At 48.6% G+C, this 19,409-nt stretch overlaps 1 protein-coding gene across 4 annotated transcripts in view; it reads right to left on the bottom strand.

Moving 5' to 3' along the window:
- The window catches only part of SCN8A (sodium voltage-gated channel alpha subunit 8), a 57,552-nt gene that overhangs the window by 22,971 nt on the left and 15,172 nt on the right, over positions 1-19,409 (bottom strand). For 2 of the 4 annotated variants that reach the window (XM_042023673.1, XM_042023671.1), the window contains exons 3-13: positions 14,413-14,531; positions 12,700-12,789; positions 12,369-12,497; positions 9,730-9,821; positions 6,034-6,255; positions 5,600-5,663; positions 4,925-5,066; positions 4,033-4,239; positions 3,477-3,764; positions 2,455-2,814; positions 659-794 (exon numbers count right to left, since the gene is read on the bottom strand). In XM_042023673.1, the coding sequence (XP_041879607.1) occupies positions 659-794; positions 2,455-2,814; positions 3,477-3,764; positions 4,033-4,239; positions 4,925-5,066; positions 5,600-5,663; positions 6,034-6,255; positions 9,730-9,821; positions 12,369-12,497; positions 12,700-12,789; positions 14,413-14,531 (1,849 nt within the window). Of the gene's footprint in view, positions 1-658; positions 795-2,454; positions 2,815-3,476; positions 3,765-4,032; positions 4,240-4,924; positions 5,067-5,599; positions 5,664-6,033; positions 6,256-9,500; positions 9,593-9,729; positions 9,822-12,368; positions 12,498-12,699; positions 12,790-14,412; positions 14,532-19,409 lie in introns of those variants that run through there. The other 2 variants (XM_042023672.1, XM_042023674.1) reach the window with 2 other exon arrangements.

Raw genomic sequence — 19,409 nt, 5'->3', positions numbered from 1 at the left:
CCATCCAACAGTCCCTTTCTCTTCTGACAGCTGTCACACTGCAGCTCTCAGTGTAGCTCCAATGCTTTTCTCCCACGGACTGTAGCAAGGGAAGGTCTCTCCACTGCTTGGGAGATGACAGAAGACAGAACACCCGTACCTGACATTGCCTCACTCCTCTGATCTCCACACTGCATCCTCTTTACTGTAAAGTTACAACTCCTCTTTGCTGCCTTTACCTCCATCTCTACATAATTCGGATGCAAAGCCAAGTAAAATAAAGTCTAATAAATACTTCTTTGTTAATAAAGACCCAAAAGAAGCAGATTTAGGCAAAACCATGCATGGATATGTACTGCTCTAAAGCAGAGGGCGCTGAATTCCACTATCCCAGGTTGCTCCAAGCCTTGCCCAACCTGACCCCGGACAATTCCAGGAATGGGGCAATATCTCTGGGCATCCTGTGCCAGGGCCTCCCCACCCTCACAGGGAAGAACTCCTTCCCAATATCCCATCCGACTTTGCCCTCTGGCAGTGGGAAGCCATTCCCCCTTGTCTTACCCCTCCAGGCCCTTGTCCAAAGTCCCTCTCCAGCTCTCTTGGAGCCCCTTCTTAGGCACTGGAAGGGGCTCAAGGGTCACCCTGGATCCCTGTCCTCTAATCCCCAGATCACACCTACCCTCAACAAGGGTGTTGGTCAGCCCGGTCATGACGCTGTTGGTCCGATCCTTCCTTCCGTAGGACGCGTTCACCTGATCCATCGAGACCAAGAGAGACCCACCAGGTTTCTTCCTGATTTCGATCTCAGTAGTACCCTGAAAAATTCAGATGATGATTAATACAGGCTTCAGTCTTCCCAGTATCTTACCCACTCTGAGCCCAGAAATGCAGCATTTAGTCTGTATTTCCATGTTCTGTGCTGTCTGTATATCCCTCTGTCCTTCCCACCTTCCCACAACACATTAAGTGGTCAAACCAAAAGCCCTTTTTTCTGCTGGACCAGTGCTCTGCAGCCTTAGACAAGTTCCAGACTATATTTGAGAGAACATTCCTAATTACATACAGCGTAATTTATTCTCTGTCCTACAGCCAAACAGGTGGGCAGTGACTCTTCCTCCAGCCGCTCTACAACCTGCTGGGTCAGAGCAAGAACTCCACAGCAGCCTCATCTGAGCCACACAAATTAATAAGGTTTACAATTTGACAGTATCAACATTTATTTCAAAATCTCCATCTGGAAATTAGACTAAAAGAAGCTTGGCCACAACAAGGAGAACTCATGGGGATTTCTCCCAGTCCAGCCCAGGACAAAGCCAGTTTTCTGGCACAACAGGGAGGTAAAGCCACGTTGTTTCACCTTGGGAACAATCACCTTCTCCCCTTGATTCAGAGCTGGCACTTCCAAAGGCACCTCAGGCTCCCTTCGAGGATTGCTCTGGCTCTGCACTGCCAGGCTCTGTCAGGCACAGAAAATCCTGGGGACTAACAGATAACTGGGCTGGTTTTTGTCTCTCTACATAGAGTTAGTACAAGAAGTGCTAATTACTACTTTCTCTCTCCACGTGCACTGTGCTGGTCACTGTTCCCACCACAACCATGCTATGTTAGAAAGGGGATTAAATACTGAAGCAAAACACTGTACTAATGTGCTGACTAAGGAAGAACAAAACCAGGCAGGGAATTGATGCTTAACACGACTAATTAGAGTCAAACAGGTTGCAAGAATTCCAATAACTAAAAAAATAGCTTGGAATTTTTCAGCTCGGTAACCAGATTTCCTCAGAAACAATTGCTTAAGGTCTCTCTCAAATGATGTTGTTTCAATTGGATCCAGATTCTTCTGTGCCCCACTAACTGATATTCTATGTTTGGAGCTTTGTTTCTCTCCTGCACTCTGAAATGCTGATCCACTAAAAGGTTTCTCAATACCAATTCATTCAACTAACTGCAAAAAGCCACAGTCAAGGAGAATTCAACAATTAAAAAAGAATATTTTACAAACTCATTATTTTACTAACAGCTGCCCCTTGAATTTAGTGAGAGTGAAAAAAGATTGTTTGTATTTCCCTTTAATCCTTAAATATTTTATCTTATTGTGGAGAATATTCACAACTACCTTTAAAAATCGGGTTGGTTTTCCCATTCCCAGCTTTAAATAGTTCTGTATGAATCGCCCCAACACACACCAAGGTTCCTACTATTAATAGTCCTTTAATTAAGGACTCAATTCCAAGCCTTTTTTTCCCCAGCAAGCTGGAGGGGAGGGAGGTGGGTTGTTGAGTTAGGGAAGCAAGGAAACGGGCACTGGAAGCTTAGGCTGTTTGTCAGCACAGACGGCACGGCCGGCGCTCAGACCGACTGACCCGTCCTGCTGGGATTCCGCTCTGCCTGGAAAGGAGGAGGAGGAGGAGGAGGATGAAGAGGAGGAGGATGATGAAGAGGAGGGAGCCTCCTCACACTGTGCTCAGCAGCTACCTCGGGCAGGATGCGGCCCCCGGGCATGCTGGAGGGGGGCCCGCCGATGAGGGACACGACGCCGTTGCAATCCACGGTGCTGTTCCTCTTCACGCTGCGCCGCAGGTTGGGGAAGATGCGCGAGGAGCGGCTGCCCTGGCTGTAGCCGCTGTAGCCGCTGTAGCTGCTCCGCCGGTCGCGACCGCGGATGGGGATGAAGAGCGAGTCCCTCCTGCCCTCGCTCTCTTCCACCGTGCTGTGCTCGTCGTCGGCGAACTCGTTCTCCGAGCCCGGGTCGCGGAACCGCCCCTTGTAGCTGAAGATGCTGCTCTTGCTGTTGTGGCGGGAGAGGAAAGGGGAGCCTGGGATGCTGAGGAGAGACTGGGGGAGAAGGGAAGGAGTGGAGTGAGAAGGATGGACACAAAGCGCTGCTGGCGTGGTTTTGTAGAATCGCGGAATGGTTTGGGTTGGGAGGGACCTTGAAGATTGTCCCGTTCCACCCCCTGCCATTGGGGGGTGGAACCACTATTCCAGGTTGCTCCAAGCCCCATCCAGCCTGGCCTTGGACACTGCCAGGAATGGAGCAGCTCCAGCTTCTCTGGGCGACCTGTGCCAGGGCCTCCCCACCCTCAGAGGGAGGAATTTCTTCCCAGTATCCCAGTTGACCCTGTCCTCTGCACTGGGAAGCCATTCCCCCTCGCCCTGGCACTCCAGGCCCTTGTAAACAGTCTCTCTCCATCTGTTTCCCTCCCTCTGCAGGTCTGCACAGACCATCACTCCTCACTCGTTGGCTGCACTGTGAGAGCTGCTCACTCCTGGCTGCATGAGCTGTCTCAGTGGAGGAGTTACCTGGTTGGATTCCTCAGGAACAATTCCTGCCAGGAATGTGTGTGTGAGTCATAAACTTGGGCCCTGAGCGTTCTCCTGACACAACACGGTTTAGGACAGCAGGCAGATCCCTCGAGGTGCCAACAGGAATCTAAAGCAGAATATCATCCTGACCTCAAGCAACCACAAACATTAGTGAAGGAACAGAAAAGTACCTGGTTCATGATGGAAAATTTCCTTCCCAGCCTGTTATCCGGTAGCCTGAACACTTTCCTCCTCATGCCATCCTCAGATTCCGACTTGAACACCTTCTCATTGTCACACTTCTCATCTCCTTCCGACAGCTCCTTGTCCTTCCGCTTTTTCCTCCTGTTTCGACGCTCCTTGGCACTCTTGGAACTGAGTTTGGAAATCTCCGAGGAGCTCCGAGACATCCTCCCCCCACCATCATCTTCCACAGCATCTTCAGAGACCGTCCCGGCCGAGGTGACCATGGCAGCAGCCTGAGGGTGCAGGAAAGGGAAGGAAAAATAAATCACATCTTTCCAGGATTAATGCTCCATTTTCTGCTTTAAGAAAGAGTTTGCCTTAAAGCACCTGAGTAAAAGACTTTGGGGCAGGACTGAGATGTTTATTCTCTCCTTGGAAGAAACTTGCAGTCAGAATTTGTTAAGATTTTTATAGTCTACTTGTGCAGGTAGCAAAATCAGCTTCTCTGGGCAGCCTCAGGGCCTCACCACCCTTACAGGAAGGAATTCCCTTTTTTCTCACCTGTGCTTCTTCCTGTTGCTTTTTCAGTTGTTCCAGCATGGCCTTGAATTCTGCCTCCTTCTGCTCTGCCTCCTCCAGTGTTGCCTGGTTCTGCTCCTCGTAGGCCATGGCCACCACAGCCAAAATCAGGTTCACCAGGTAGAACGATCCCACAAAGATCACCAGCACAAAGAAGATCATGTAGGTTTTTCCTGCCGCTCGTAAAGTCTGGAAGTGGAATAGAATGGCAGAGGGATTAGAAAAGGAAAGGGAAGCAATTTTGGGCTTCCCTGACATGCGACGCATGGGCCAATCCCAAGTTTCTTGACCTGAATGTTTCTAAGAAAATCCAGCAGTGCTGAATCTTTCCCAGCTCAGCATTTTCCCTGCAGAGCGCTGAGACACTGCACATTCCTTGGCCATGAACACAAAAGGTGACATCCACCTTCCTCCTCTAAGGGAACATCCAAGGGATACACACTGGAAAGGATTCAGAGGCACAGTGTGAAACCCAACGCTCAGACTCCCTTAAAACAAACCAAATCAAGGAAAAGCTGTTTCAGCAAGGTCCCCAAAGCACCCTCAGGTCATGAGAAAACTCTCTGCCCTCCAAAGAGCCTGAGCACCCTCTGTGAGCAGGGCTGAACGCCCACAGCCTCCTGCAGCCAGTGCTAAGGTGCCTCCCGAATTAATTCACAGCTCAGCTGGACCCACCTTCCCTTCTGGACTTGAAGCCCAACACCTGCTGACAGGTAATGTCCCCTTCCTCCCCCCCGAAAAATCTCACTGTGCAGCTTTACTTGCACTCACTCTTTTAGAGAGAAGGAAGAAAACAAAGCTTCTCACATTTCCCTTTCCTGTTTTATCCCCAAATTCTCACCACGTATGACACCAAAGCAAAGTGTTTACTTACTAATTGATACAAGTTTTCCCAGAAGTCCTGAGTCATAAGGCGAAATAAAGCCAGAAAAGCCCAGCTGAAGGTGTCAAAGCTCGTGTACCCGTAGTTGGGGTTCCGTCCTGCCTTCATGCACGTGTATCCCTCTGGACATTGGCTGGGGAGGGACAACAGCCAGGTCAGGGCTCTCCGTGCTCACTGCCACAGCTCTCCCAACAAACAGCAAGGCAAGGAAGGACAGCAGACAAGGAGACTGAGAGGCAGGATTTCAGGAAAGCCCTGTTATCCTCGTCCTACAGAAACGAGGTGCTGCAACGCGCAGCTTTGCCCCCGACGGGAGCCCAAAGCAGGAGCTTTGGCCAGAAGTGTCTTCAGAGCCAAGAGGAAAACCAACAGCACACGGCAAGTTCCCATTTCTGAGCCTCCATGCACCCTTCTCTGACAATGCTTAAGACTGGATTCAGAGGGAAATAACGCCACTGGTAAGCAGTGGTAGCCAGACGTGCCTCCTGACAGGGAAAATGGCACTTACATTGCATTAGCAACGGATTCGTAATTAGATTAAGAAATTTGAAACCTGGTGAAATAGCACCAGAACCAACAGAGGAAGCGACAGGGAGTATTCCAAAGGTTTTGCCGGCTTTAGCCAACATCAGTGATAACTGATTGCTAATGAAGCTCAACACTCACCCTGCATCCGAGCTGTTACCACAGAGCAAAGGGTCGGTGGAGCCAGGAATGATGTAAAAGTTTGCTGAAGATGAAAAAGAAGAGATTGCATTCACACACAAACGGAGTTAGAGGATTTAACAGACTGTAACACTATTAAAACCTTCACTTAAGAGCCCCCCCAAATCCACTGCTAAGAAATTCATCAGTAAAAATATATTTTGGACAAGTTACTTAGCTAAAAGAGCACATCCAAACCCTTCTAAAGGATGAACTCAACTAGGAACGTCTCAACAAGGCCAGATTAAAAAAAAAAACACCTGACAAACTTCTGCACAAGGGGTTTTTACTGTGAAAACCAGACACACCCCAGCATGAGCCATGTTGGAACTCCTGGGCAGCTGCATCGAGCCAAATCAGGAGGTTTTAGGGAGCCTCACTGTAGAAATACCTACACATATTGTTGGTGTATTCCTCCCAGTCGAAGCCCCTGGAGCCATTGTCCAGGAAGGTCTCGTTCACATTAATTGGCCAAATCACACACTTGTTCCTTAAATTGCCCATGAACAGCTGGAGCCCAATGAGGGCAAAGACACTGAGACAGAAAACTGTCAGGATCATCACATCCGACAGCTTCTTCACAGACTGGATGAGGGCACCCACGATGGTCTTCAAGCCTGTGGAGAAGGAAACAAGACTAGAAATCACTCCTGTAGAAGGAAACCACACTGAAAATCCAAATGAATACAGTACCTCAGAAGGACTCTTCGGTGGGAAAGGCTGTGGCTATAAATAGTGAAGGTTCCTGTGTGTGGTCAGCTTTTCCAGCCAGTACAACACTGGCATGGAGGAACCAGCTCAGCGGCGAGCGAGGAACAGTCAGAACAAACCAAAACCCCAGCATCTGTCCCTGAGAATGCCTGAGCCTCGCAGCAAGGCTGTGGAACGTGGGGAATCACTTCCCCCCACACACAGGGCTTGCCAAATGAGGATCAGACTGGGATATGCTGCCACAAAACCCCTCGTGGACACGTTCAGCCGTGTTTGAGCTGAGCTCACTGGCACGGGCTACAACAACTTACAGAGATCAAATACCTTCAGCTCTCCACATCTTGGGTTTCTCCTGCTCAACTAAACTGTCTCAGCACTTCCCTTCCCTTGCAGGAGCAGAATCTTCCCCTTCAGTGGTGGGTTTGGTCACAGCCAGGGCAGGATTTCACCCTGAGCATTGGTGCTCTGGGATTTACTGAGGCCACTGGGATCATTAACAGGCTCAGCACCAAAAGTAAGCTCAGGCATAAGCCAGAATCCTGCTGGTTTCCCACACCAGTCTGGTCCGTGAGAGGCAGAACTCGTGACTCGGGAGAACTCAGCATTAATTTTTAGGCGACAGGTCTAAACTAGCTAGAATTTTGGATGCAGAAACAGTACCCAATTAGGCCCCTTTAATCAGCCTTTCTGGTGTTAAGTAGGATGATTCTGTGGTTTATAAATGAGCAGTGAAGGAAGGAATGAGCAAAAAAATAACGAATCACAGCTGGATTTGGGGCCAGTCAGATCCAAGGTTCCAGCTGAGACCACACGAACATTTTGCAATAAATCTTGCACCAGAAACCAGGTCCCTTCCAACCTCCTCCTTCTGTGAAACCCTTGTAGACCAACAGAGGTTAGACCCGTACCAGGAACACAAAGGTTCAAAAACAAACGGTTGCAGATACATTCCTTGCAAAGGAATTCTACTTTGAAGTGTCATTTACTTCCATTGTCCAAACTTTTCATGGATGCCAAAGCCCTGCTCCAACGCAGAGCAGGTTTGTGCTGTTCTGGCAGACACATCACCCCCAGCACCTCTTGCCATGCTCATCCCACAGCTCTGCTCTGCACATGCACCCACGGACGTCAGCGCTTGGGTTCCTGCTCTGGGTGCTGCTCCCTCACAGCTGGGTAAGGAGAAAGGGGGTTTGGAACCAGCAGGAGAGATCCCAGTCCAGGCACAGACTGGGAACACTTCAACAAACACAACTCCAGCAACTTCCAGCTGCAGTGACCACCCCGTGCTCCGCGGATCCGAGTTTCCCTGGATCCTGTGGAATGCGGAAGCGACCCAGGTGTGTCCCCACATGGCACCAGGCAATTAAAATATAGGAACTCAAGTGCCAATATAGAAAATCTCTTGAGACCATCACGGTTTCGTACAGTTTTTCCACCAAACCGTAAGACCAAAGGGATATTTTGGTGGTTTCGCTCAGAGGTGTCACAGTTTGCTCCTGTCACACAGATCCATAGAGACCATGGAATTTTGTCCATGGCATGGCAAATTCTGGTAATATTTCCCATTTTTATCTTGTCTCAAACACACCTTCGTTCCAATTACTGGCAGAAGATGTAGATGGCACTCGAAACACTAAAATGAGCTTCTCAGTAGCTCAGCACAGAGTTAAAATTCCCGTTCCATGTGCTGAAGCAGAAGGGGAACCCCTTTAGATTTTAATATTCAGTGTATTCTAAAAATCACCTTTTCCCTGTGAAATGATAGCGGTAAAACCCATAAAGATGCTTTCAGATTAAATAACCCAAAAGGCCAATTACTCAAACGCTTTACATTCCTCCTGCTGTCACAAAATGGAGGGGGGGCAAGCTTTGTGCTGCACCCAAATGCTGCAGAAACACACCTGGACAATCCTCCCCCAGAAACGGACACAAAAACCCAAAATTTTGGCATTTCAGGTATGTTCAGTGCCCCCAACACCCAAACAGGATCCCCTTGGCTGTGTGTGGCAAATCGTCGCTTTTATTCAACCAAAATATGCAGCGAATTGTCCCTCTAATAAAAATTACACAAAAATGTGCTGGACTTAGCAGGGCTCAGCCCCAACCCCTCCGCTGCCATTTGAAATCAAACTCCATCGGTTTTGAATTGTATGGAGAGAATGATCCAAAACCGAGCTGCTCTGCTCCCATCCATGGGAACACAAGGCATGCTCTCACACAGCCAGGAACCAGCTCCTTAAAGCTGCATCATCTCCCACTTTGCTACAGTTAAGAAAGCAAAACACAGGCAAAACTGGTTTCAAGATCGATGCTTCTCTCTGAGCAAGCCGGTTACTCTCTGGAGCGGGCTGAGAGAATCACAGCCGCCCTTCAGAGCCGCCCAGGGCACTGCTAACAGCAATTACCAAAGGTCTTTTGCTCTTAGATACCACCAAACACGAAGGAAGGCTCAGTAGGAACATCACTCCAGCATGTTCTCACTGGGTGCAAGGAAAGCAGGTGCCACGTAAGAGCATCACCATCATCATCATCATGCACAACAGGCAGGTACAGCTGATGGGGTTGGCAGTCTGGGATGGGACAAAAGGGATGTGCCCTACAGTTCCATAGGCTGGTCCCTGGCAGCCTGAGAGAGCAGAACCACCACTCCAGTGTCAGTGAATGCGTGAGGGAACAAAGCAGCAAGGAACGGAGACCAAAACTCATTGAGGAGTTATTTCGGGTGCTGTCCTTGAAAGAGGCTGAGCACCTGGAAACCAGAATGCTGGAGATGTCTGAGTGCCTGTAAGATCTGAGCCTGGAGCTTGACCTTAGAATTAGGGGCACTTTTGAGAAACCATGAGCATGAAGCTTTTCTGTACAAGAATTCAGGATCAGGAAGTGTTCCAGGCCAGGCTGGACAGAGCTGTGATTAAACTGGTCTAGTGGAAGGTGTCCCTGCCCGTGGCAGGAGGTGGAACAAGATGAGCCTGTTCATCCCACAGTTTGATGGCTTGGGAGCCTTGATTTCAAACTGCTTTGCTACACAGACTGCAAATCCCATCCAAAAAATCCCAGTGCCACTTCTGAGGAATGAGCAGTGCAGGAGGGGAGGGGAAATACAGAGAGGAGACGCACGCAAGCCCAGCCTTTAATGCTGAATGGTTCTCACCTGGAATTACAGAGATAGTTTTCAAAGCTCGGAGAACTCTGAAAGTTCTCAATGCTGAGACATTCCCAAGGTCCACAAACTCTGTGACATATCTGCAATGAGGGAGGTCACACACAAAAAACACCATGACAATACACACACCAAAATAAAACAACAACTACAGACAAAGCAATACATCACTCACAGGGGCCTGCACCCGACAGCTAAACACCAACCGGGGCCGCCTTACCTGGAATTACAGAAATAGTTTTCAAAGCTCTCAGAACCCTGAAAGTGCGCAGAGCTGAAACATTGCCTAGGTTTACAAACTCTGTTATATACCTGCAGAATTAAACCAGAGTTAATGGCACCGTTGGGGTCACCTTCCTTTGCATAAATCGTCTGCCTGTAGGAAACAGCTTGTGATTTAAAACGCTTCAGAATTGGCATTGAAAACAGAGAGAGAGACAAAGTTGCAGAGGCAAAACACAGTTTAAGTCTCTCCACTCCCCAGCCAGCTTGCCCAGGTACACGGTTGGATACCCATCCTCACCTAGAATCATGGAATGTCCTGAGTGGGAAGGGACCCCCAGGGATCACCCAGTCCCACCCCTGGCCCTGCACAGACACCCCAACAACCCCACCCTGGGCATCCCTGGCAGCGCTGTCCCAGTGCTCCTGGAGCTCTGGCAGCCTCGGGGCCGTGCCCATTCCCTGGGAAGCCTGGGCAGTGCCAGCACCCTCTGGGGGAAGAACCTTTTCCTGACATCCCACCTAACCCTGCCCTGGCCCAGCTCCAGCTGTTCCCTCGTGTCCTGCCACTGGTGACAGGGAGCAGAGATCGGAGCTGCCCCTCGGGATGAAGCTGCAGCCCCCAATGAGTCCCCCTCAGTCTCTTCTCCAGCTGAACAGACCCAGAGCCCTCAGCCACTCCTCCAGACCCTTCCCCATCCCCTTGTCCCTGCTCCGGACCCTCTCCAGCAGCTTTAGATGTTTTTCATGTTGTGGTGCCCCAAACTCCACACAGTCCTGTAGAGAACTTGAAACTTTGCCATCTCTACAGAAGAAGGCAATTGTAAAAGTGCCAAATATTTGAGGAGACTTGGTGACATCACCCTGAGCAACCTGGGCTAGTGGGAGGTGTCCCTGCCCACGGCAGGGGGTGGAACTGGATGAGCTTTAAGGTCCCTCCCAATCCAACCCATTCCATGATTCCGTGATTGTACGACCACCTCAGATCAGCAGTTTCAGGTATATTCGCTTCACTTCATGTTTTTAAGAAAACATAATCATCTTCTGCTTTGATTAACATCCTTCAATTTAATTAGCATCCTTCATTTCAATTAGCATCCTCCATTTTTAATCCTTTATGCTTCAGTGTCTGCTTGTGAGCTACAGGAAGGTTCGATTCTCCCCTTTTTACAAGCAGATAAACCCAAGATACGCAGGGGAGAAGAGGCTTAGTGCAAAGTAACAGGGTTAAATTTTACCCCAGCTTAGAGAATATTTCCTCTGTGCTGCGTGGGGAGAAACCTGGTATGAAAAATCAAAAAAAAGCTCAATATTCAAGATTTTTCCTGGTGCAGAAAGGCCTCAAGGGCTTTAAAAAACTCAGGCCTTCTTAGTGGGGTTTAAATAATGCCCTTGACACAAAAAGGATTGTACCAGAGCCCACAGGCAAAGCCTGGCCTCTGGAAAGGAGAGGGTTACAGAGACCAGTGAGGGATTTAGGACATTCCTTGCAGAGCAATGCCCTGGGCCCTTTAAAGATGGTGGGATGATATTTGGTAACTTCTGGAGAAATAAAGGAATTGCCAGTTCCCAGGTTGGATTCGGTCTGTGTGCGCCCACACTGGGTGCCCACACTGGGTGCCCACACTGGGCAGAGCAGATCCCCAACAGCTCTGAAGTAAAACTAAAGTGTTGGGGAGCTGCTGGTTATTGGCTTTTCATGGACAATGCCCAACTCTTTGCATATAATTTAAGTAAACAACTAAAAGGTAGAGTAGCCAAAGAGCAAAAACTCAGGAAACTCAACAGACTTGGGTGCAGAATCCCGCAAAATATGATTAAAGCATTTGACTTCGAGTGCTCTGAACCCTTGGAAATCCAGCTCCTGAGCCTTCCTCTGTGATCCCTGTTCCATCAGACACCGGTGAATATGGGAGCCCAAGCCTGCCACATGCAATACTCCAAAAATAAGTGTAAAAGGGCAAAAATATTTCTTCCACCAGCAGCTTGGAGTACCAGTGACAAAGACCTGGTTTCCATCAGCGGGACTAAGGCTGAGCCAGGATCAGCTCAGGGCAATATGGAAAAACCCAGGAATTCAGGGTGTATCTCCTGATGTGACTCAGACATGCCCATGATCCTCAGTATCAGCCCAATCCAGCACAAAAGAAAAGAACGAGAAGGAAAATCAAGTGTCTCCTTTCTGACACTGCAGCTTCATGGGAAACGGGTTAATAACCACTGCTTATTAACAGGTTATTAACGGGTTATCAATGGCTTAATCACAGTCCAACCTCCAGCCACAGTCCAAGGGGGAAGGAGTGGTAAAGACTGGAATTTAAAGATATTTGGTTCCTATGCTGATCTGCCCCTCTGGCACGTGAGCCACCTAAAATCTTGCACTAATCAAGACAACTTTCAGAAAATCCTTTTTTTTTGCAGCAGCAGCAGCTCCATTAACTCTGTGCTGCTGCAGTTTAGAGCTGAAATCCCATCAGGCTAAAGCTTTCCTTGGAAAAATCAAGACAGAAACCTTGGGAGGGGGGTTGGGGGTGTAATTTAAGTTTTCCTTGATCTTCTTTTTCCTTCCAAACACACCCTCCTCCTAAGGCCCCGTCCCCTCCCATTCACACAAATCCCTGGAATAACACAACTTACGCCATCATGATCACGCTGAAATCCAGCCAGTTCCAGGGATCCCGCAGGAAGGTGAACCCATCTATACAGAAACCTCTTGCAATGATTTTCACGAGTGATTCAAACGTATAAATCCCGGTGAATGTGTACCTGTCACGAGGAAACGCCCTTTTAGTCGTGAAAAAAAGGAGAACTGCAGTTACTTTTGTCTAAATAAACGGCTCCAAAAGACAAAAGTGTTCATGCAAAAATCCACAGGGAGGAACAGGGTCCTCAAGGGAACAAACTCAGCGTGCTGGGAGGTTCTTACAAACACAACATTTGGTACTTAAACACAACAATTCGTACTTACTCCACATTCTTTGACCATTCGGGCGGGTTACTAAAAGTCATGAATACACAGTTGGTCAAAATAGTGCACATAATGATCATGCTAAATACTGTGGGACAAAGTCAAGGAGCAAAGGGACACGTGGTGACTCTTTACATTCCCTTAAGGTCCCCAAAGATCACTGACTGCAGGGAAATTCAACCATTTCCAGGCTTTTCTCTGTGGGCTACAAATAAGGGCTGAGATGCTTCCACCAGTCATGGGAAATAAGGCTGTTTATATAAATATACATGGATATATTTTTAATGGACTGTATTACATACACCTCTCTGCTATATAAACTAAAAATACATCTAAATATATGTATTAGCTACAAGATTTATAGACTATATATTTCAATATGTTGTATTATAGATACTATTTATACACTACGTAACATATCATATGCTATGTAACATATATGACTACATAAATAGCATTTTATGGCACCATTCAATAAATTCTGTATTTTATATTTTAATTTATGTATTTTATATTTTATAACATACTTCTAAAATTCGTTTTCTACAAATCAATGCTGTATTTTCTGGTATGTCTCAGCAATTCAGTTCAGAGGCCTAAATGAAAATGTGTCCCTGGCTATTCAGTAACATCCAAATATCTTGTCTGCTATTGCAGCCCGTGGGAAAGCAGTGCTGAAATCCACAGACACCGGGATTTAGCTTGGAGAAAATCACAGGAATCTTTCCAGACATCTCTGCTCCCTCTGAGTCTTACAAGTGACTGATCTGGGGAGCAGCACAATGTCCAAATTAGAAGTTTGAGTGTATTTTAGCCACTGAATTACTAGCACAGTGGTGAAATCCAGCTGTTTGACTTCCAAAATCATTTCAGGAGACTCAAACAGACCTTGGACCAAGACCCAAGAGCCTTCAGCAGCTCAGCCTGACCTGAACCTCACATCCCTCACCTACATCCCTCACCCAGCACATGCAGGGGGAGGAGAGGCCACGAGAAATAACACAAAGCCAACTTTGGAAAGATGGAAAAGCTTTTCCTCCATGTGAGATACAGGACAGGAGATTACAGAAGCCTCTAAAGCATGTGAATGTGTTTCCATTTTAGAGCCATTTTCTAAAAATAAATAAATAAACAGGATGAAGCAGCTCAGTCAATAAAATACACTATTTTTCTCCTAATAACACCATCAGATGATGCTTCCAAAGCTCCCTGGGCCCTGCAGTGGGACATTTTGGAAGAGCTTTGCCATTAGAAGGATGCTTTAGAGATGCCAAAAGAGCAAGAAATTAGTCAGTGTCTAATTACAGACAAGGTGGCTGTGGCTTGTTCTCCAGATAATAACTCTATTTATTTCTAGATAATATTTTAGTATTTAATTATATTTTAATTGAATTGAACCATTTCAGTAGCTCTTAAAGCCTAGCTCTCCTTCACATGAAGCACAGCCTCAAGTCACATCTGTTCCAAAACTCGTCCACGTGTGTGCACTGAGGGAAGTACAGGGAAAATAAAGGAGAAGTTCCCTTCACTGGATGTGGCTAAAGAACTGCTTTTTCATCCAGTAAAACCAGGAGTTTGTGTATGTTCTGAGGCCAACCCACACCTGCAGGTGCAGGACCGGCATTCATACACGTGGACTGAGCACAAGACAACAGGTAAGAGATTTTCAATGAATACACAAAGGTAAAGGTAACTCAGTAATGAAAAGGATATGAATGTATCAAAATTTTAATAGCTATTCTTCTAAACAGATTAAAAGGACTTAAAATGTACAAGGCAGGTGTGGCACTAAATCGGAAGAGTGTTTTCCCTCTGTTTAGTACTACAAAGGTCTGCAGAGAAAAAAAGAAAGAGAGAGAGAGAGAGAGTTAATGCAAGAAAATCAAAGCAGGAATTGTACAAAATAGACAAACAACTTCCAGGGTAAAACATAGCATTTTCTGCCTTTTTTTTTTTTTTCTTGATGAATCTTTTATGAAGCTCCCATTAGGCTACAACACACCTGTACACCATGGACCTCACCCACCAGGACACCAGGGATAATTCTGCTCCAAACATCCATTCCACCAGAGACCTCAGACAGGGCAGAAGCCAAACCTCCCACCCAAGCCCCGCTCTCCTCTTCCACAGCACTGTCATTCCTTTCTAAGGGACCTGAGGTCCTAAGTGCCTCAGGACCAGACCTGAGGAGCAGATGTGGCAGCTGAGCCCACGCCACGACCCAGAGCACCAGCCCCAAGTCACAGCACAGCGCTGGCACAGCCTGGGCCTCCTTCCCAAATAACCACAACAAATCCCACTGCTGCAAAGACCTCTCCTGCAAAGAGAGACTGAGAGGCAAAGAGCAGCAGAACGTGGTGGCAGAGTCCCCCAGCCCAGCAGACACAGGTCACCCACCCACCCACCCCAGCGCCCACCCTGGTGCTGCACCAACCCTCAGCACAGCCCTGGGTCTCACTGCTGCTCATGACAGAGATCTTGTAAGATGTGAGGTTCATTTCTTTATGGAGAACCTGTGGAATGATCCATGTGAACGTGGGGCAGAATCCTGCTGGTCCATCTCCCTGCAGGGAGCACGCGGAGCACCAGCAGCATCAGGGGCAAGCTGGGTCTGTGGGTGCTTCACACCAGCACACCCAAACACCCACCATCCGACTCAGAAGGAAAAAAACCCATTTGTGTGCACTGAGAAGCCAAAGCCCTTTCCCTGGCACCATTTATCCCATTTTTATCCTCTCCAGGATGGTCCCAGAGCGCAGCCGGACTCACTCCTGTCTCCAACCCCCGGCTGGCACAGCCCCGAGCTCACAGAGCCCAACCCAAGGGAATCCACAAGGGCTCTCTGCCAACAAAGGCTTCCCCAGGAGACTCACTCTTAGGAAATTTGTCATTTCCATCCTCGTCAATGAAACAACGTATTTGAGCTCGTTTGGCTAAATTAGACCATTGAGCAGTAAATTATTTGCAAAGGAAATCAAAATCAGATTGTGGTTCAGCACCGAGAGAGGAGGGTTCGTTAGCAGAACCACTAATGCATCCCCACCGAAAGCACTTTAAAGACAACCCTGGACAGCTCCTAAATTGCAGCATCAAGAATTAATGACCAGATCACCTTGGCATGGAACAACCTTCTAAAAGGCCCAAAGTTTTGCAAAACTGCCATTACGGAGTGCTCAGGGGACACCCAATTCTAGGAATCAGCTCTCTCCCCTTTCCTGACACCACAAACTTTCCAGGACTCGCATCCCTTTCCTTTTTAAATCTCGTTTTGCTCTGGAGCAAGACACTCATCCCACCAGGATTCTCACGGGCTCCAGCTGTGTCCCCAGCTCGACACGGATCTCCCAACTCTCCCACACCTTTTGAGCAATGAAACCTCCAACACGACCGTGCTGAACATTATGTGGGACAAGGTGAGCTGGAAGAAGACAGGAATTTCCCAAACCCCGCTCAGCAGTTCCGAGAGGTGGCTCAGTTTCGCTGTGTCTCCATCTCCCACAGGAAAAATCCCTACGCAGGAGCCTGTGGCTCGTTCAGCCAAAGCCAGCAAGCCAGGAGTGCAACCACGCTTCACCTGGAGACACAGGGACACGGGTGTGGCTCCACGGAAGCAGAGCAACCCAAAACTCGGGGCAGCTAAACTCAGCCGGGGCGGGTGGATGGAAACAGCCCCAGGCGAGGGCCGGGCCCTCTGTCTCGGCACATGGCAGGGGTCACACACAGGGGTCACTCACACAACACCCCCCTGCAGCCGCCCTTTCCCAAGGACTGACTCAGAACGTGGCGTTGCCTGCTGTAATAGCACAGAATCCCAGCATCCCTGAGGTTGGAAAAGACCTCCAGAACCATCGAGTCCAACTTGTGACCAATCACCCAGGCCAGAGCGCTGAGCGCCACGTCCAGTGGCACCGTGGACACCGCCGGGATAGCGACTCCAGCACCTCCCTGGGCAGCCCCTTCCAACGCCTGACCACCCTTTCCATGAAGAAATCTAAGCCTTCATCCCACTGCCCACCAAACATGAACTCCACGGTCCTCTTATGTGACTGTACCTAAGGCACTTCCTTGTTTTCTCTCTGTGCCCTGCCCGGATTTCTCCTTTTAGACCATAAAACTTGTTGAATTCTTCCTGCCTGTAAAGCCCATCATCCCTGGGCCTTTCAGCACAACCCTCACACCCAGAAGGTGTCAATAGTTCCAGTCTGCTCATTGATTTTGACAGTTCCGAGATCCACCATTCCCCTGTGTATCCTGTAAAATCCTGAGTAAACTTCCACTTGGTCTCATCAGTAGAAAGAAAAGCCCAAAAGCCCAAGAAGTGTTTGGCAATTTAAACCCTCTCTTAGTTCTCCGTTCTGCTGCTGACATATCAAAACTCCATTTCAAAATGGCTGCAAGCTCTTAAAACATTTCCTGGATCTGGGCCAAGAACATCCTTAAGAGTTTTTAAGATGTGCTGAAGCAAAGCTCCAAACTCAGAGGAAGGTGATACCTGGAAAAAGGCATTTTGCAGTCAGTTTAAGAGATGCTTGTGTCTAGCTGGACTTCCCAAAGTCCCTGTTTGTTGTTAGAGCTGTGAAAAAAACTCCATCCACTTCAGTTTCCTTCAAGTCATCAGGACCCACCAAAACCTTGGAAATAGGTCTCATAAAAAGAAAGAAGGTCCCAAAAGATAAATTCTCTAAATCAATCTGCAAAATGACGACTGCGCTTGAGAGCGCAACAGAACCGCTTGAGGGATGGCAAGAATCATTCCAGCTCCAGGAAGATTTAAAACATTCCTGCTTCCTGCAGGTTTTCCACTGAGCAGTTCTGTAATGGCTGAGGAGTGAGGGGGAGTGGGCAGGAGATTTCAGAAGAAAACAGCTTTAGGAACAGCCTCAGAACATATGGAAGCAGATTCCTGCAGCAGTAACACGATGACGGCCCTGACGCTCGATGCTGAGCAGGGGAGAGCGACGACTTCCTGGAGACACCCTGAGCCAGGCACTGGGGCTGCTGGAAAATGAATTTACAGGAAACTCGGGCACCCTGAGGACTGAAGAATTATAGGCACAATCAGTCCTGAGAGCAGCCCTGGGGAGAAGGGTTTTAGGGGCTGGTGGGGGAGAGCTGGACGTGCCCCAGGAACCCCCCGAGCCTGGGCTGAGGCCCCTCTGTCCTGCTCAGGTGAGACCCCACCTGCAGAGCTGCCTCCAGGCTGGAGAAGAGAAGCTTTGGGGGATCTAATTGTGGCCATCCAGTGCCTGAAGGAGCTGCAGGAAAGATGGAGAGAGACCTTTTACACAGGCCTGGAGTGCCAGGACAAGGGGTAATGGCTTCAAACTGCCAGAGGGCAGGGATGGATGGGATATTGGGAAAGAATTCCTCCCTGGCAGGGTGGGCAGGCCCTGGCACAGGGTGCCCAGAGCAGCTGTGGCTGCCCCTGGATCCCTGGAAGTGTCCAAGGCCAGGTTGGACATTGGGGCTGGGAGCAACCTGGGATAGTGGGAGGTGTCCCTGCCCTGGCAGGGGTGGTACAGGATGGGCTTTAAGGTTCCTTCCAACCCAAACCATTCCATGACTCTACAGTACACAGAATTAAACACCAATGCAAAATACTTTTCAAGTCTGCTCTGGCTCACAGAGTCACACTTTCTAACACAGAAATACCATTATTTAATATCTGTTTTCCCATTTCCCCCAAAGGGGACATATTTACTCTTTCTTAGTAAGTTATTCTTCACCACTGAAAAGCTTGTGGGGGAAAAAGTATCAGCCATGTTCTGCTCTTGCCTTAACCTCTCGTTTTACATCCAACAGTAGAAAAATCCGTATTTTTTTTAATTTATCAAATAAAACATTCCTGAAAGATATCTTTACAAAGAATAGGCGCTTCAACATGGAACATTAAGAAACTGATCCCGATTTTTAAGTTTTAATGACCCCACAACCTGCCTGTGCAAGGAAATCCACTCTGCCTCTGGGCCAGAAATGATTCTCCACCCTTCCCCCACCACGAGTGGGCTGCAGTTATTCAGGGGATGGGAGCAGAGATTCCCTCACCTCCCAGGCCACGGACCAGGAACTTGGCGTTCCCTGATCCCAGCCCTGCGTGCCTGGATCCACAGCACGAACAGCCAACAGCTCCAGCACACTCTGCCTTCCCTCCAGCACCTGGAGGGGACTGGGGACAACGCCTGCCAGGGAATCCAATCTCCTTTCTTCACTCTTTTCCTTCCACACTCACTTTTCCTGCTCCTTTGAAGCCAACTGGGGAGATGGAGTAGAAGAAAAAACACCATTAAGCACTCAAGACCTGGAAAAGGCAATGAGACTCTAGAAATAAGAATAAAAAGCTGATTCTTGAGAGGGTTCCGACTCTTTCCTCTGTTTTGGTGACTTCACTGAAATGCAAGCCCGTGAATGGTGTCGTGACCTTGCAGAGTCACCACCTCTCCCTGCAGACATCACAGGCAAAGGCTCCCGAGGCACATTCCAGAGCCAGACGTGCCTCCCGCAGCTGGTCCCTCACATCCCTGTGATTTTCCTGGGCCAAGGTGACATTCTGGACCCAGAGGGCCCATTTCCAAACCTGGCATGTGACTGACAAAGCTGCAAGTCACTCCCTTGGCACAAAGGCTCTGGAGAGATCCTCAGGTGCTCCTCTGGCAGCCATAGGTGACCTCGGACTGCCCACCCCAGCCTCAGATCTCACAGCTGTATGGACA

The sequence above is a fragment of the Corvus kubaryi genome, unplaced genomic scaffold, assembly GCF_017639235.1.
Source record: "Corvus kubaryi isolate FWS band 111438036 unplaced genomic scaffold, C.kubaryi_AGA036_p1.0 37253, whole genome shotgun sequence".
NCBI lineage: Eukaryota > Metazoa > Chordata > Aves > Passeriformes > Corvidae > Corvus > Corvus kubaryi.
Note: the sequence above shows the minus strand (reverse complement) of the source record. Positions and strands in the feature narration are given on the sequence as shown.